Raw genomic sequence first — 18981 nt, forward strand, 5'->3', positions numbered from 1 at the left:
AGTCAATTGAGACTGAGGAAGAGACTTGGATAAGTCTCAAAATATTTCTCCCACTTAAAAACTTTGTCCAGATGAACAGAATCAAATTTCTAGGATATACCTAGGCAGCAAAATATTTTCTCAAGGTAAATGTATTCACACCAAAACCACAAACATCACCAATTTATAATACATGAGACAGTGCCTGAAACATGTATGACATAATCAACTGGCTTAGCAGCATCTACTTTTTAGTATTTTTATTTTAGAAAGTGCTTTTTATTACTGCTATAATGGAAAATTAATAAATAAGTGGATTAGCTGGATGGTTCATAATTTGCTCACATGGCTTACCTTGCTGTCTTCAAGTGGTGCTGGTCCCAATTTTAGTAGTCTTTGACTGGTTGTACCTCCCTCTGCTCCTTCCTCTCTTGTGCGGGGTGTCACAAGTCCTGAGCTCAGCGTGACTTCTGCTATGTGATAAAGTAACAGCAGAATGAAAACCTTCCTCTCTGTTGATTTCTGTAACAACACACTAAAAGGACATTCAAGGAAAGGACATTGATGAACACACTATACCTGGTGGTTCAGAGTAAAGGGTCAAGATCCCAAGAAAAGTTGTAAGAAATCATAATATGAGATGACCCATACAGAATTCCATGTGTAAAATACATGGTTGAGAATCAGAGCACATGAAAACAAAAATTTGCTTTCATTCAAATTCTTGTGTCAAAAGTTACCTGAAAATTCTAGAGAAATTCCAGATGCCCTAGTCTGTACTTCACACCTTAGATATACTACAGTATACTAAAATGTTTAAACAGCCAGCAATGCTCATGCTCCATCTGTCTTTTTCTTGTTTTTAAATACAGCTTTATTGCCCTAACAGTAACTTTTGTGTTGCTAAATCATTCATAATACAATAAAAATAATGATTATATATACATAGACAGAGAAAAATAAAAAAGTAATTAGGTTCCTTTTAATAACATGGTTAACTCCCGATGGTCTCAAGAAATTACTTCCCTTTTTAGAATGAAAACTAAATCTGCCATGCAGAAATACTGGAATACTATTTCAGTTCAGTTTCCTAGTAATTTTTACTTATTACTATTTTCAGTCCATCTGTCTCTTTCTTGTATCCAGTAGTACTTCAGTACTTCTCCACTGAACCTCTGGGATCCAATGCTGTATCTCATGATGGGGAAAATGCTTTGGTGGTTCTCAAAAGAACCATGCACCCTCCAAGCATCAGTACCCTTTGAGGATAAATTTAAATACTTGTCTGTGTAAGTACACACACGAGGGATAAAAATGAGGGATTTTGACTGTTTATGTAATAATAGCCTCATGTGAGCGGCAGTCACTACGAAAAGAAAGAACACATCACATCATCAATATTTTATAATTTTTCATCAGTAAAGCATTGGTGATAAACTAATCTTACAGTGGTAAAGAAAGATAATGTTTATTGTATTTACGGATTTTATTTCAGAAAGGATATGGTTTAACTCAGTTCATGGACCAGTCTTAGTTGAGCAAAACAGATAAACGGTTTTGTATTTTAGAGTATTATTCCACAAATGACCATTTAAGAACGTTTCCACTATTCAGAATAATCTATTATGACTTATCTGGTTGAACTGTCCAGTTCTTCTGTTAACCCAGCAAATAGTTGTCAGCTTTGCAGTGTGTGTGTGTGTGTGTGTGTGTGCAGAGAAAATAAAGTAATATCATGCACCACAATAAAACTGACTTGGACTCACTGTGTCAGCCACAGGTTGACAGTGGGTGCTAAGATGCCACATCAGCTAGATCCATATTTAGTGTACAATATATCCAGGTGCCCGCTTCCTGAAAATGACATCGATATTAGGAGTGGAAGGCACGATTATATTTATAGCCTCCAGAATCTAGGCAGGTGACCTAAGCATGCTTAGAAACACCTTTTAGCATGTGAGCAAATTGTGAACCAACCATCTACATACACCCAGCCCATGAGAGATTATCCACGACAGTCTTTATGTACATCTGAATTAAGGATACTTCAGCATATCTAAATCCGGTTTTGAGACTGGCCCCAGATCACAAAGCCTTTTCAACTTAGAAAAACAACATCATGAGGAAACAAACTCAAAGAGAGATTATAAAAAATTAACAAGCAACCCTCATGGCTGGTTAATGTGACATTCAAAACATAGTGAGGATATTGCTATTGATTTTGCAGGTGAAGCAACTGCATATTAGAGTGAAGAACAACTGCTGTCCTTGTTACCTTCTCATAAATGACTTTCCTACCTGGTTTGGGCAAAAGGTGTTTCCTTCGTCCTATCTCATCAAGTCCTGTGGGTGCACTCTGGGACAAGGGCAAAGAATGACATCTCTGCAGAGGTGTTTTAAATGCTGAATCATGAGGGCAGATGCCTGGTGGCCGAGAACGCGGCTGCAAAAAATAAATATAAAATTTCCATTAAAAAATGAACAATGAGATTACATGATTTTAAACTTTCATCCTATAAAAAGAAAATTCATAAGAAATGTCATGATAAATGTTTCATACAAGCAGGAATCCTAAAGATACACTCAATTATTAAAGCTAGATGTAATTGTTAAGATCTAAAAGCATCTGGCAAGCAATTGCTCAGCACCTGATAAGAAAACGACTTGAAAGTGGAGTTTGTGACAGTCGCAGATCCTTGCTGCAGAATCCAGCAGATACAATGGCAGAATAAATCTGATCTGAAGAGGCTTTTATTAGACGCAAAGGAACAGAGCTGTTAAAGTAGCTATTATAAATTCCAATTTCATAGCACTTAGTGTTCCACAGTAAAAACAAAGCTAATTCCCAGGAAAAAAAAGTAACTGAAATGCAATCATTCAGCATTAGTGATACAGGACAAACAGCAGGTTAGGGCAAAAAAGAAAGAAAAGTGGGGGCAATACAAATGTCTGTACTCAACTACAAAAAATCAGTTTGTGAGAGTGGGCTAATTATGCTAAAGACAAATGCAAATTAAGACCCACTGAAAACCTCTTGTGGAAGGAACTGAAGACACTGATGCTGGGTTCCTTTTAACACAAACAATTCATTCAAAGTTTACTATAAAGTCCAGTACAGAACGCCTGCCACAACAGGGTCACTGTCTTTTCAGACAGAACTGAATACTAGGAACATTGGCTTTGTAGATAGTGTCAGGTCAGAAATATCATGATGGGTGGGCCCCTCCTATATTAGGAATGCAAACTTCTTGGACACACTTTATAGTTTTGTCTGATTTTAATATATGTTCAGAAAGGGACGTCAGCTTCTCATAAGGACTCTTTTGCCATTTAAGATAAATTACCAAGGTTACCTCCTTTGAAATGAAACAACTTAATGGTGGGATACATTACATAGAACCTCTTCTTCTGCGAGAACATTATCAATTAAAAAAGGGCAGTACGTCAGGTCAGTCACTTCCTGTGGCAGTAGCGCTTGACTTTCTTACTGAACTTACCTCAAGTTCAAGTGTCTCATGTTGACATTTCACTTAGTGTAGACACCAGCTTGTACCAGTTTGGGTACTTTTCATGTCAAGGAAACACTATCTTCTGAGGCTGTGCTAAGAATGACATTAGATGCACTTGGGTCTTAAGCAATCAGTAACGTCCAGGCAACGTATGTGCTTCTCAAATACAACAGGTACCCACATCCTATACAATTCTAAGATCTTCATATATCAAAAACAAAGAAGGTGTAAAACCACAGTTAAGACAGTAAATAGACTGGAAATCCAGCCAGGTATACTTTTATATTTTTCAAGTTTTACATATAAATATTGTACATGTGAAATTAATTCAACTAATGTAAACTTCCCAGAAAATAATTGCCAATCTTACAAAGGTTGTCACTTTCAGCAAATGATTTTATGTATTTTTTACTTTACAAAAGATTGTTAATCTCCTGGTTTAAAACAAATTATTATATCAGTGCAGACCAGGAGGAGAGGCAAAAAAAAAGTTTGCAGATTTCTTTTCTGTCAGTTCCAGTGTTGCTTAATCTAATATCTTTCCCCATTTTATTAGGATTTTTTTAATTATAAGAGTTTCCTTCAAAATGTGTATTTTATGATATTTAAATAAATAATAATAAAAGAAGCAGTAATTCTTATTACTGTTATATTTATAGAACATTATAAATTATGTATATTAATACTGTGTTATTCATACATTTACCGTTTTTAATGATACTGTGTGTGAGTGTGTGTGTATGTGCATGCTCAGTAAGATAGATAGATAGATAGATAGATAGATAGATAGATAGATAGATAGATAGATAGATAGATAGATAGATAGATAGATAGATAGATAGATAGATAAAACTTTAAATTGTAATGTACCAAATAAAGCCAAAATAGTGAGTGATATGCCTTAATACAGAAAAATACCAAAAGAGAGATTAGAAGGTTTTATGATTATAAAGGAACGCTCTTTAACATTGAACCAAAACAAACAACATTGTTTTAAATTAATCCATATAAGGAATATATATCATGAATAGAAATAATTTTGAAGCAGAAAAAAATGAAGCAGAGCTGAATCCCACAGTATCAAGCCAGCAGAGATCAAGATTCTGAAGAAGAACTACTTGCCAAAGTGATAATGAGAAAGTACAAGAAAAGTCTTGAATACAAAAGTAATGTCTAAATTTGAATAAGGACAAATGACAGGTTTTGAACTTCAACCAATTTGTAAGTCTAATACAAAAGAGAAAGATTCATGCTTAAAAGTGTAAACTCTGTGAAAATGAATTCCAGTAGTGAAACAGATCAACATATAAATCCAGAAGAAAGCAGAATTGCTCCATCACCAAAATAAAATTGTGAAAGATATTAAAGCAGCATTCTCAAGACCAAAACCAGAAAGGCACTAAAGGAGAAGTGTTCTTGATGCTACAAGCAGCTCCCAAAACCAAAGTGCTCTCAGAAATTTAGTCTGAAGCTCCCCAAGCATAGATAACAGCAGCGTCTCAGGTATTGTTGTGACAGGTGAAAAAAGACCTTGAAGTGGATGGCATACCCAAGCTGAAACAATTAGTTGATCAGAGGACTTACTCGAGATGGGTGATGAACCTTTGCCTTTTCTGTTGCAGATCTGTCAATCACAGAGTAGGGTCTCTGGCGCGTAATGGACCGGTATTTGAACCGCTGCTTTTGGGTGGGTAGCTCTTTCACAGGAATACATGTAGCACTTTCGTGATCAATAATTTGTAAATTCATCATCAGAAGAGCACTCTTCTCTGAAATCTGGCAAGGCAACTTCAATTTTGTTGAGCAGGCAGAGGTTTGATGATGAATGCTCAGTTTAGGAGACGTCACTATAGACTGGCTGCTACTGGAATCGGGCAGATTTTGGTGGTTCTTGCATTCCTTCTCCACATAATTATGTTCTGTATGATACTTAATATCAAGGATTGAAGAAAAAACATCAACTAATAAAAACAGTGTTTTAAAATTGTTACAAGACCTGTTTTCAATCACTAAACAATTAACATTGTTGGTTTGCAGATTCCCTTGTTACTGAAACATTCCAAGGAATACTTCTGGATTTCCTCTAGTTGTCATTAAGATGGTATGAAAGTGAGCATCTAGAAAATGCAGACTCATGAATGTGCTCACTATGAAAATTTTTCAAAAATGACTGGCAAAATGGACTAAAAGATTACTATACTGCTCAGAATTGAAATTCAAGGAAGGAGCTGGAAAGAAACATTACCCAACATACCAAAAATCTCTGTCAATTTTTAGAAAAAAAAAATCACTTGATTGCTAATTAATACATGCAAGTTAAAATAATCTGGGAAGTTCATGCAAGAAAGTGTTGATGACATATGGATAAAAATAACATTATTTAAATTTTATGAAAATGTCTACATAACAAATGAGTATGAGTTTTGCAATCAAGAAGCTATAACCTGACCATTCTAATTTAACTTTCACTTGTTCCAATTTAGAATTGAGACACAATATTCACAAAAGCAGGTATTGTACAAATTTAGGTCTCTGAAAACATTTTTTTGGAATCTCCAATTATTGCTTGCAATGTTAATGGAATTGTGTCCTTTACTGAAAGAGATTCTGGAAAGCCTAGGTGCCAAATGGCAGAAGGTATTCTAGAGTTAAACCTCTGTACGAAACTTCAGTGTGAACATGTAGACAAATGGTTTTAAACCTTTCATGTGTACTAAATCCTGCAGAAGAGCAACAATTTTAATTCCCTAAAAAAGAGGGTGAGAAATATAAAGAAAGAGAGAGAGAGATCAAAAACTGGAAAAATATGTATTATTCTTCCAGGATGGTAGAGAGCATGTCATTGGTTTATAAGATGTCAGATGTTAAGGATACCTGAACAAGGAGGGCCAGGATGTTCATTTAAAAGTTAGCCCAATGCCGGACAAGACCAAGGAAGAGGTGTTTGGGCTTGGCAGGGAATTTAAAGTATCTCACTAAGAGATTTACTTGAACCTAGAGTTGGAAGGTGTGTTCAAGAAAAGGATCTCCAACAGGAAGAATAAAATCAGGGTTGTGAGGAATAAAGAGAAACAGAAAGAGAGTGTAAACCACTTAATAGGACTACATGAAGACCTTGCAAATTCCACATAGACAATATTTGGAGTGGAATATGAACTCAGTACTCCAAAATTATGAGGTAGTAGCACTAACCATCAGGTCACCTAATCACTTAACAGTAAATCTAAACATTTAAAAACTCATTTGTTTAATTTTCTTTTCATTTTAGTTACTTAATTTCGAAGCTCCAATGCTTCTATAAACCCCATATCTTTCTTTTGATAGTTACCGGAGAGAGTCTCTGACAAGTTTCACCTAATTTTAATGGATTTCATATACAGTAGCTAATGCATCTAAACCTTGTTGCAAACAGGAAGAAGCAGATGTTTTATATGTGTATTATGATCCTCCAGACATGTGCAGAAACTAGGCTTTGCTTTAGACTCCTGAGTGTGCTTAGCACTTAAAAAATCTGAAATAAATTGATATTAACAGGCAAGAATACATTTAGTTTGCATTTCAGCATTTATCCAGAAGATGGTGCAAAAGGATTTTACTCTGTTCTACTGAAGTGCTAACACTGAACTAAACTTAATATTAGCACAATTTGCTATAGCTATACCTCACATCACTTGTCACTGCAGCATTGATAAGCTGATAGTGGCTTTAAATATTAGACTATTTTAATATTTGTGGGGAAAGTACATAAAGTATATATGTATATGCAAAGAAGACTCAGGTCTTTTGATGTGTGCAGCAAGCTGTATGACATGTTCTTCCAGTTTATAGTAGCCAATGTGGTGTTCTACACTGCAGTGTCCTAGGGAAGCAACCTGAGCTCAAAAGAAGCACAATGCCTGAACAAACTTATCAGTAAAGTCTGCTCCATCACATTGCGAATTCTGGACATAAGCTGTTGTGGAAAACGGGATGAAGGCAAAATTGGATGTGATCATGAAAAATCCCCTCCATCCCCTCCTGCAGGCGCACTTTTAGTTAAAGGCTTATTCCACCACAGCATGCTAAGAAGTGCCTTTGGGGGTAATTTCTGCCCATTGCTATTAGGCAATTCAATGTGTCCACCTGATGTACTTGATAAGTGTATTTCTATTTATTTACTTATTGATTGAATGACTGGCTGTATTATCTGCCCTGTGAGTCTGTATTCTTATTTTTATATTTATGCTGCTGTATGCATCTAAATATCTGCATAGAATCAATAAAGTTTATCTAATCTAATCTAAAGTCTTAGATTTAGAAATGGTGGAACCACCTTTCGCAGCATAACCTAAACTAAGCACCTCCTGCATCTAAGGTTCAGCATTCAGGTGGTGTTTTGTCATAGTCCTCCTTTCAAAATGTTCTTACTTCATTAATACTTATGGAATGTCTTGCTGAACTTGAAGCCACAGCACTTCAGTAACTGTATACTTTTACAAAAAATGACAGGTTTTCTCATCTGTAAACAGAACACTGTTTTTTTAGTGTTTTAGTGTTATCTATATATATAAAAGTCAATGTGTGTGTGTGAATGTATGTATGTCCCAGCATCACTTCCGAATGGCTGGAGCAATTTTCATGAAACTTGGTACACGTTTCTCATTGGTCAACTAAAAATACTGTAGGGTGAAATCAACTCTAACCCACCCCCTTCTGGGTAGGGTGGGAGGTGATCTTGCAGTCTTGTATGCATGTTATCATCCAGTTGACACTTGGAACGATCACCAGAGGGCAAACTGGAGGTGACTGCCAGCATTCTTTATGTTTGAGCACCACCATGGCCGGCTCCAAGCGTCAACTAGATGATAACATACAGTACATACAAGACTGCAAGACAAGCACATTAGTGAGTCTTCATTGTTTGTTAATTCATTTTCATTTTTAAAGTTGTTTTTTTTTAAATTAAAGTTTTCTCAAACAATTAAAAAAAACACTTTATTTTCCTCCCGGGCAATGCTGGGTATTTCAGCTAGTTCAACATATAAGTGGCCTTCAGCAAACTTAATACTGGCAGAAATGTTCATTTCTGGAGAGAAGTAGTGTCCTACATGTAATTTGTAACCAGTTATGGACACCACCCTTGTTCACAATATTGCTCTTATTGTAGTCTCATGGATGCAAACATTATTAAGTGCAAATGGTGTATACAGCGTCACCCTAGGGTACTTCATCACCTACTTGAATTTATAGTACAATCTGCAAGGATCTTTACAGAATGTCATTGCTAGGTAGAGTAAACATGGTACTGAATTTCCTTTCCTGACTGAAGTCTTACAGAGTCCCATGTCTTGACATGCTTTTTGTACCTGTTTCCAAATCTATCAGCTTTAAAATCTCCTTTTTTAAGGTCCCATGAAATCCCTTTTGATCAGATCAAGTTGCACTTTACTCTGCCGTGACAAAACAAAATTGCTGAGTAGTTGCATAGATCAGGACATCTCTGTTCTACACTTCGATGTTACAATATTTCAAGCATAGAACATTTGACCTCAGTGACCTTCTTTCCATTGCCACCTTCCTAGAGGCTCTTTGACTTCTCCAGCCTCAACTTTGAATATTTAAAAATAAATAAATCAATAAAGAAAACACAATGTAAAATGTGCATACTACTTATTTAATCAGATTATCTGCATCTAATATTATGACAGTAGATGAATATCAGATTGCACTACAAGAGTCATTCATGCAGGAAATCAGAAAATTCCAATGGGCTCACAAACGTTTTCTCACAACTAGAGTTGTGGAAAAGAAACCATGTTGTTGAAACTGTAATCTACATCAATGACTTATGAAATAAAAAGTGAGAAAATCTAGATACCATAAACTGTGTGTTTCTCTCTTTCCGTGGAAGGACCAGACACGTAATTTAAGAAAAACACATTCCAGTATGTCACCGATTATACCAGGGAAGTTACCCAGTCCAACAAGGTTTTCACAAGGGAGCGGACCACCTCCTTCTGGCAGATGATTCCAGACCACGATAAGAGAAGACAGACAGATGGCCATTAATTAATTTCTTGCGAGAGAGAAAGAAGAACTTCACCTAAGGCTAATGGTGAACATATTGAGTAAAAAGATATTCTAAACCTGACAAGTAGGATTGAAAGGAAAAAAAGGCTGGTTAATTTCCAGGAATTAAACTTGGACTTATTTTTCTATAAACCCCACTCTGTTAACTTGGTAGTGAGCCTAGAACACTGACTGAAGACACCAGAAGAACACTTGTTACAGTCTGTCTTGTTGTTTATTTTTGACTACTAAAAGCATCCAGACTTATTATTGACTATCAAAAGTACTCACACTTTGCCAGTATTATTTATTCAATGTAGAACCTTTTCTGGAGAGGAATATTTATTCTAAGAGTGCATTGCCTGATAAAGTATATCACCACTCAGTATCTATCTATCTATCTATCTATCTATCTATCTATCTATCTATCTATCTATCTATCTATCTATCTATCTATCTATCTATCTATCTATCTATCTATCTATCTATCTATCTATCTATCTATCTATCTATCATGGCAAGACACCTTCATGGTGGTAAAGGGAAGAGAAAGTTCCTAAAATAAACCTCTGCTAGTTCTATTACAGTACAGTATGTCTTGCACAAGGCAGTATGAGAGCATAGAGGCCATGAAGGGATGGTACCTTGTACTACCAAATTTAAACAAAGGAGGCCAAAAGTATAGAAGTGTTCATTTTATTGACTCAACATACAAAGGATGAATAAAGAAAGTATAAATTAAAGTTTAAAAAAAACTTACCATTGTAAACCCTAGCTACATGGTGGCATGACTTGAATACAGGAAAGCACTCCTCTCAGCTCTTTTGTGAACTCTTTTTAGTAAGAATACTATTTCTCTCATTAGTGAGCCATCACACCATTCCATCTCCTGTCTTCTATAATCAAAATACTACTGATCTGAAGAATTTGTTTGTTTTAATGTGTCGCTTTTGTACAATCCTGTAATAACTTCTGAATTCAATAATTGATCTATAAGATGTCAGAGCCACCAATGTTCAGAGCTTTATGGCAGTGCAACAGACCTTCACCCTTCCCAGCTTTACCAAGTAAGACTGCTTATACAGCATATGGGCTATATCATTGTTCCATTCCTTGTACTTTGCAGCTATGTTTTCTGGCCCAGTGACAATGAGGGAAATGACTGTACCTGGCTAAGACTCCTGTTCTCCACCTTTAATAGGAGACCTCACTTCTCCAGGCTGATGCCCATATGCTGTGGACTACCAGCCAAGAGAAATTGTGCCCTACTGTCAATGTTCATTTGCCATATACTATTTCTACAGGGTTAGGCATCCCTGGTGACAGCTAGATGATGACACCTGATGACATCAGGCACCTGATGACAGCTAGATGGTGTCATCTAGCATGCAAGGATCATTAAGTATTTTATTCCAGGTTGCAACTGGCTTTTTCCTGTAGTGGTGTCATGGCATATTGACCTTCTGGGATGTTTAGTACACAGACTGTTGTTGCCCTTACTTCAGCACTAACATGCCAACATATGTTACCAATGCCAGTATATTTTCAATTTTTTCCTCTCATCTTCCCTCTCTCTCTTTCTCTTTTTTTTCTATGGCCTGGTCTTATGTTTGTCCCATGTAATTCTTTCATGTTTTAAAACTCATTCCCCTAAGTCTGATTTTTAGAATTACTGTATAGTGTTTATAGTCAGTATGGCAAGATCTTACAGTAAGCACTTACATTAAATTTGCAGAAATGTCCCAGGATAGGGTATTGGCATAATCTGCTGCATTATGAAATGGATGACTTAAATGTGAGTAGAAACTGAAGTGCTACAGCCATGCAGCAAGACAATAATCAAAAGACTTAAAAAAAGGTTTAAAAATAATACATGTAGAGTTACAGTGTAGTCTGTGTATTCTTCTCTGTGCTCCAGTCATTTATAATTATTGTTAATTAACTATTAATCAGATTGTGTTTTACTCAATAAAATATGGAACCAATTTAGAAAACACTTGTGAATTTTGTGCTGGACCCTTTCCCAGCTGGGATGTTATAATGGAAGGAAACTATGGCAGGAGGCAAAACCAAGCCGGGACAGGGCTGAATAAACATCACATACAAGGGGAAAAATTAGTGAACAGTAGGGAGAAGCTGAGATATAAGGGTGATTACCTCCCCTAGTATAACAGATGGCAGTGCTCTGCCAGGGTGAATCCAGTAAGGATGCCCATAGGCGTTTATGGGAATCGTAGTCCTGAGAAACAACTCTGTCAGGGTCCTAGGGAGCTGCCAGAGGACATTGCAAGGAGAAGGACTTCCTGTTTCAGAAAGCTTCCATCTGACCCAGGACTGCTTCTGTCAGGCTATGGCCCTGTACCGGAAGTACTCCAGGGTCTGACATAAAAGCAAGCCATCCAGCCTCCTCAGTGTCAGAGTCAGGAACCAGAAGGCAAAGCTCACCTGGAGGAGGAAAAGGAGTATTTATTGAAAGATTGTGGAATTGGTCTGTATAAGAAGGTATTTCTGCAATTAAAAATCCTTTATTTTGGGACTTGGGACTGTTTAGTGTGATGTGTCTGGGGTTTTGGGGATCAGTGGCACCCTCTGTCTTTTACACACTCTAAGGAAAAGACACTGCTGTCTACTGCTCTATGCACAATAATCTTGCATTTGGGCCCAACCTCAGCTGCACAGTATTTAAGTCTTAGAATACACTGGGTATCTCAGCCTTCAAAGATCTTTATATTGATAGAATGTTTCACATTTTTTTCAACTGTTGTAAATATGGAATTCCTTTCATACATACATACTGCAATTTTTTCTACTATACCACCTTCAGCAATTCTGGGAAAAAGATTTTTCTACTAATATATCAGTCAAGAGGTGGAATTAGATACAACATTTCTTCTTCTTCAGTTTAAACGAAACACACTGCAATTCAGCTAAAATTATACACTGGACATTCCTTTCCAAATTAAAATTATCTCAAATATATCAGGAATTGGACCCTAAATAAATGATGCAATGTAGGTCAGGCCTCAGATAGGCATATGTTTTGGGATTGTCCAAAACTGAAACCCTTTTGGAAAATGATATTTTCTTCTCTATCAGATAGTGTTAGATTTATGATCATTGCACATTCTCCATTATAGCAGTATTTTCAGTTATTCTAGACAAGCTTAGACTAACTGCACATTGACTTATTCTGCTCTGTTGGACGATCCTAATGCAAATTCCATAAGTCAATGTAACAATGGTATTTTTTATTATCTAAACCTACAGATAATAAAAGTTTTTTTTGCATGGAATTTTGTATAACTTCTTAAGAATTTGTCACAAATTCTTTAATGATATTCTAAAATAAGTCTGCTGAGCTCCTACCAGTGTCTCTGATAAACTCTTTTTGTTCTAATTAATATGATGTAGTATAACACAGTGTGCCCTTTTTGTTACTATTAGCTCTCTGTTTTGGGTGAGTGTGGGAGTTTTAGCATTGATTATGATTATAAAGTTTAGCTGTGTCTGTGATATATGGGATTGTTTGTATTTCAGTTGATCCAAATTCTTAAATTTCCTCTTTTTGATTCAATTAAACCTATGTTTATTGTCATATTATGCACTTTTTTTAATCCATTTTTTGGATCAAAGTTGGAGTCAGGTGCGTAGGATGGTAAAAGCTTGCCTGGGAAGGAGTGGGAAAGAAAAAAATTGGATGAAAAGGAAAGGAAAATAAAGTAAAACAATCGTACCTGTAAATGGTGGAAGAAGTCTGGTTTAAGGCATTTCCTTAACAAAGCCAATTTATTTCACATGGATCTTGTTTGGTTGTAGTTTTGTCAAGGGTGGTTTGTGGCACAGTTATACCCCCAATGATAACAAGTTGAAAGACTGAAAGCTAGCTGAGTATATTTAGTTGAAGCACACTCTGTGCAGCAGGGCTCATGCTAGCCTGAATTATGTACATGATTAAACTAACATGTAAGTGTTTGAGATGCTGCATGGAAGTAAAACAATGGTACCTAGAAATACATTGAAATAGAAAAAGGGTGAAACTGAAAACACCACAAAAGTGGAGTCTCAGCTGTGATTCGGACCAAGAATTCTGGATTTATGAAGGAACAGTATTAACAACTGCCCCACTGGGCTGCCCTACATAGAAATAACATGCTAAATACTCTCTAATCAATGAATTGCTTTCATCTGTACTTGAATGAAAAAGTAATTCAAACTTAAACTGTATGTACTAATAAATGAAGCACAAGTATGTAATACCTAATTGAGCCATTACAAGAAAACACCAGTCCATCAGTGTTATATTAACTTGACCTTCCTGCCATATGTGTCCAATGTCCAATCAGATGTCAATAAAATATCCTTTTCATCTGCTATATGGGTGCCAAAGAAGGACAATACTAACCATTATGCCATAGAAATGTGTGGGTACCTTAGAAGACTAGGCTACAAGGCACTGGTTCCTTGGGTTTCATTTTGAAAGAAATTATGCTAAATGAGAGCATTAGCAAAACTTGCAGAAGAAACAGAAACAGAAATATAACTGGAAGCAAAACTGCACAAATCTAAAAAGGAGGACAAGCTAGCAACTCACACAAACCCCAAGCAAACTGGCTGATGCAGCCATTTATGAGAAGCTGGGCTTTGCAAATAGTGAGCATTTAGGGGACAGAAATCTATTAGTAAAAGAACAGTTCACAAGAAGCTACTTTCCTCACCAAAGGCATAGGTTCCTATTCTCCCTTCATATCTAACCAGAAGAAATAAAAATAATAGAACTAGGTGGAAGACAGCTTGTGAAATTGTATCTTGTGATCAAAAAGTACACTCTTCTTAGACTATGCTTCTGGAAATTGTTTTTGAAGTGGTTTGTTCTACATTTGGTTGTGTCACAGCCTTCTTCAGGACGACAGTTCACATAGGTTACAGATCATTACCTCTTGTTAAAACTTTGTCAGTTTAAAGACATGAACTTATGATGAATCCAGTGGTTCACGATTCTTCACCTTTAGTAATGTACTGTGCATCATTATAAAAGAAATGTTATGTCAATGCAGTGTATGTTTTACCAGTTAACAACAAAAGGGGAACAAGTACTTTCACTGGAACTGGTTCAAGGGGAGTCACTCTTTAGTGGGCATCACTCTTTAGTCAGCACCAACAACTGAGAGAAGAGATAGAGAATTGCAAGGACTCCAAAAAACCCTTATGTAACCATGAAATGAAGTCTGAAGTTACCACAGGCCAGAGGAAGAATCACCTTTCATTTCAGAGGCTCAGTTTGTCAGGATGGGATATGGGCTCCAGCCATGGTCCCTCATTTCATGTGCATTTATCCACTAGCCCTATCTGTCTTCATCTGTTTATTGCCAACATTATTTGTGATACATTAACATTAGAGAAGAAGCTTATGAAATAAAAGGAAGGGGATGACAAGGAGACGCAGCTCAAACAGTCCAACAGAAACCATTAGAATCAGCTCACATAGCATAACATCTTTATAGCAGCCCTCTGTGATATGGGGAATGAGGAAAAAGGATGGAGGTATCAATAATACCCCATCATGCATGTCAGGCAATGAGCAACAGATTTACAGTGAAGATCTGGACATGCAGACAGGAGAAAAAGCAAGATAAGAAGACAGGAATTTTAAATATTTCTTTGTATATGTATGTGAGTGGCAACATAGCCAGAAAAGCACTTGAAAACACTAGGCAAAGACAAATTCCAAACAAAGGCATGGCAAAGGTAAAAATATTAACAATAAAATATTAATTAAGTTAAGGCACTTCACTTGAAAGGGTTCAAACTGCCTGACAAAGTATCTCAAGGGAGCAGTGCTCCTTAGGGTTCCTGTTATGTTTTCCTTTTTTGCTATGGGCTTTCCATTAATATATAAATATGCTGTATAGACAAAGCAGAGATGGGTAATAAGCATATAAGTGAAATTAAAGTATTCATTTGTTCACCACACTTAACCCACTTACCAAGCTCAATCTCTCTGTGCCCCTTGTAGGAAAGTTAAGAGGAGTGAGAGCTGCTACACCCCATTTCAGGAAAGAACAACAGATGTTTCTATTTCCTCTTGACCAAAGTAAAGGTGTACAAAAGTCAAAACAGTATAGTATTGTAACATTTTGTTGTGCTATTTTATCAACATTGTTATAGTTTAGCCAGGGTGTGATTTCAGGCTCAAGGATATTTTCTTGTAATGAATAATTTTTTTTGCTCTTTAAATATTATTTTTGTGTATATTTTGTTACTGATTATATTTTTGTATGTTTTATATATTTTTACAGGTAGCAATTACTTAGTATTTATATATTACATATATTTATGGATTCATGTCTTTTTCTGTTATATGGCCTGTTCGCTTTATGGAGAGCTTAAAGGGATGACCCACAATAACATAGCAGATGGGAAACCACTCTAAGCCTATTTATTCTAAGAGGAGAGGTATGTTCTCCAGAATGGCTTTCAGTTTGGTATTTTAACCATAGTCCTTGTAAGCACTGAATTTTTCCATTTTTTCAGTATTTTTGTTTTAGTTTTGTGAATTACAAATTGGTATATGGATTGATTTTGTTTGCCCTTTAGGTACACCCTTTTTGTTTTTGTTTTGTTTAGCCTGAGACTAAATTTGAGCGGCAAGGTCTCATATTGGCTTCTGAATTTATAGCCTGCAAATTCTGAGCCAGAAAACCATAGCAGATATACTGACAAGATCCAGGATATCTTAATGCTATTTGTATTACAAATTACACATATTTGTAGATATTTTCCTATTGTAAACCTTTTAGCTGTTGTCTAATGGTATTTGCTGCAATTTTTTTCCAACTACAGGCAATTCCAAAATATCAGTTTTTCAACATAAAAAAGCTACAATAGTCCAACTGATAAAGTGTTTGGCGGTATTCATGAAGGTACAGAAAATGTATATAAAATGCAGTGGATCTTTATTAATATTAATCATTATTGCATAAAAATGATCAAATTAGTTTATGATAATTGTGAACTGAAACTTGATACATATAAAACAGTGGCCCCTTTACACCAGGCTTTTACACTTTCTGTACTGGGATTATATTCAAAGATGATTTAGTTGTACTGCATTTAAACCTGGCTCCAGTGTCTTCACTGTGTCCAGATAGAGATCTGATGTCACCTTCTCTGGCCAAAATTCAAATCAGCTTCTGCTTAATTGGTTTCTGTGTGTGGACAGAAAACAGATTTGCATTCATACTTGTATTAAATTTTGTTGCTTTCTATTTTTGACCATCTCCAAATGAGGTGTAAGTAATGCAGTCACAATCTGTTCATAAGTGTATTTACACATTGATTTTAATATAGGAATGTTGTGTAAGAAAAATTAATCTTATCAGTTACATAGTCATTTAAGGGTGATATAGTTATTGTGCATAAAGTGTTTTGGTATACTTTCCACATTAAAATATAGCATCTATCTTAAAAGTTGTATTAAAGGGTTACTAAATGTCAGAAACTTGTTCAAGCATATCAGGAGACAAGATAAAGGTCAACTGACCAACAAAGAAAGTTCTGGGTGATGATTCAAGAAGTTGGCTGACTATCATGTACCCAGTAAGACTTGACAGATGTCATGCACACAGGAACTCAAGAACTATTGAGAAGTATTGTAAGGACCAAGAATGTAGTAGACATAAGGCTTATATTTTTATTATGTGGGCTGGTTGATGTTCTCTGCTGGAAGAGCTCAAGTCTTTTAACCAATCAGAGTAAAAATTCAGATGGTACAAGCCAACAAACCAATTAGAGTATAAAATGTAAGCATTAATTCAGCACTGTTATGTAAATTAATTTATCTGTAAATATAGCTGTCTTTAATTTGTGACCATTCCATCACAGGCTGCTGTGACAGAGTGTATCCTTCTTCTTGACGAGAAATAAAAGACGCAATGGACAAGCTTCCTCCTGCCTGGTTTTTCAGGTTGATAATATAAAAGATATATATTTAAGGTAATGATTTCTTCCACAAAGTACCATTAGAACACCAAAAACACACGTTAATAGTAGATGTGAAGGGGGCCTATCAGGACAAAACTACAAAGTGAATGAAAATGTGATGATTCTTTTTTTATAGTATTGTAGATGTTTTCACACATTTTTCTAAATGTTTTCTATAGATAGATAGATAGATAGATAGATAGATAGATAGATAGATAGATAGATAGATAGATAGATAGATAGATAGATAGATAGATAGATAGATAGATAGATAGATAGATAGATAGATAGATAGATAGATAGATAGATAGATAGATAGATACTTTATTAATCCCAGGGTGAAATTCACATTTAAGTCCAACCTTGTAATATTTCAGTAGAAATGTAAGTATTATAGTGAAAAGAAAATAAATAATTTTGTTTACAAAGATAGCTGATATATTTTGAAACATGAAACACGGAACCTGTAAGAGATATTGCTACAAGTCACACATCACACATTTATACAGCAAGGACTAATGAGAACAAGTACTGAAACAGTTTTTAACATTTTTAAACTATTGAACATGTTCTGGGAAGTTTAGGGAAATTATTATAGTTATTGTAATATTTAATTATTATTTTACTTATAAAATAACACTGTATTTTAATTTATTTAAAAATGATTCAGATTGTAAACATTTCATTAAATGTACAAAACGTTAAAATTAAAGAAAAACAGAAGTTCATTTAACATTTCAAAAGCTAATGAAAGGCTTAATTGAAAACAGAATTTTTTGATAGTTTGTTCTTGAGTCTGGGCTTTACAGAATAAGTGTCCTAATCTTTCTTTTTCCATCTTGGTACATGAAAAGGAATGCATGCACAATGTTTTGTGCATGTAAAAAATGATTAGCATTTCTTCTCATTGTGGTTTTAACAAGTTATAGGAAATAAAACATACAGTGCAACTTGTAATTATTGTTATATAAAGTACCTAGGAACTACTACCAACACAAAGGCTCATTTTCACACAAAAATAGTACCTGGTGCTTATGCTAGACAATATGGTAATAAGTGTGTTGCAGACTGTAATTGGGTATTATCAGTCTTTCTTTGGAGAGTGTTCAGATACTTGAACACCATTTCCACAAAAAATAAATAAATAAATAATAAGTCAACCATAACTAAATGAAATACAACTTGTCTACTGATAGACTGCTTAGTAAAATATTTTTCAGATTGAACCTTTAATAGATTTTTGGTCTATAGCCAAAATGTAAGAAGGAAAAATCTGCCAAAATGTATGCATATGCATATATTTGTTATTCAGACAAATTTTGACATTCGTGACTTAAAATATAGCAAAATCTCTTTCCAGGTAAAGCTTGATTTCAGCTAAAGGGCTTGTCAAATTTTTCAGCATTTCCATTGTATTGTATGGAACCCCTGAAATCGCAAAAATGTGTGTTTTTTACCTTGTGGG

General features: G+C 35.4%; 1 protein-coding gene across 3 annotated transcripts in view; it reads right to left on the reverse strand.

The window, feature by feature from the left end:
- The window catches only part of arhgef9a (Cdc42 guanine nucleotide exchange factor (GEF) 9a), a 135789-nt gene that overhangs the window by 95925 nt on the left and 20883 nt on the right, over window positions 1-18981 (reverse strand). Inside the window, exons 2-4 of one of the 3 annotated variants that reach the window (XM_028815462.2) lie at window positions 5073-5417; window positions 2278-2422; window positions 334-449 (exon numbers count right to left, since the gene is read on the reverse strand). In XM_028815462.2, the coding sequence (XP_028671295.2) occupies window positions 334-449; window positions 2278-2422; window positions 5073-5417 (606 nt within the window). Of the gene's footprint in view, window positions 1-333; window positions 453-2277; window positions 2423-5072; window positions 5418-18981 lie in introns of all 3 variants that reach the window. The other 2 variants (XM_028815461.2, XM_028815466.2) reach the window with 2 other exon arrangements.

This window comes from Erpetoichthys calabaricus, chromosome 12 (assembly GCF_900747795.2).
Source record: "Erpetoichthys calabaricus chromosome 12, fErpCal1.3, whole genome shotgun sequence".
NCBI lineage: Eukaryota > Metazoa > Chordata > Cladistia > Polypteriformes > Polypteridae > Erpetoichthys > Erpetoichthys calabaricus.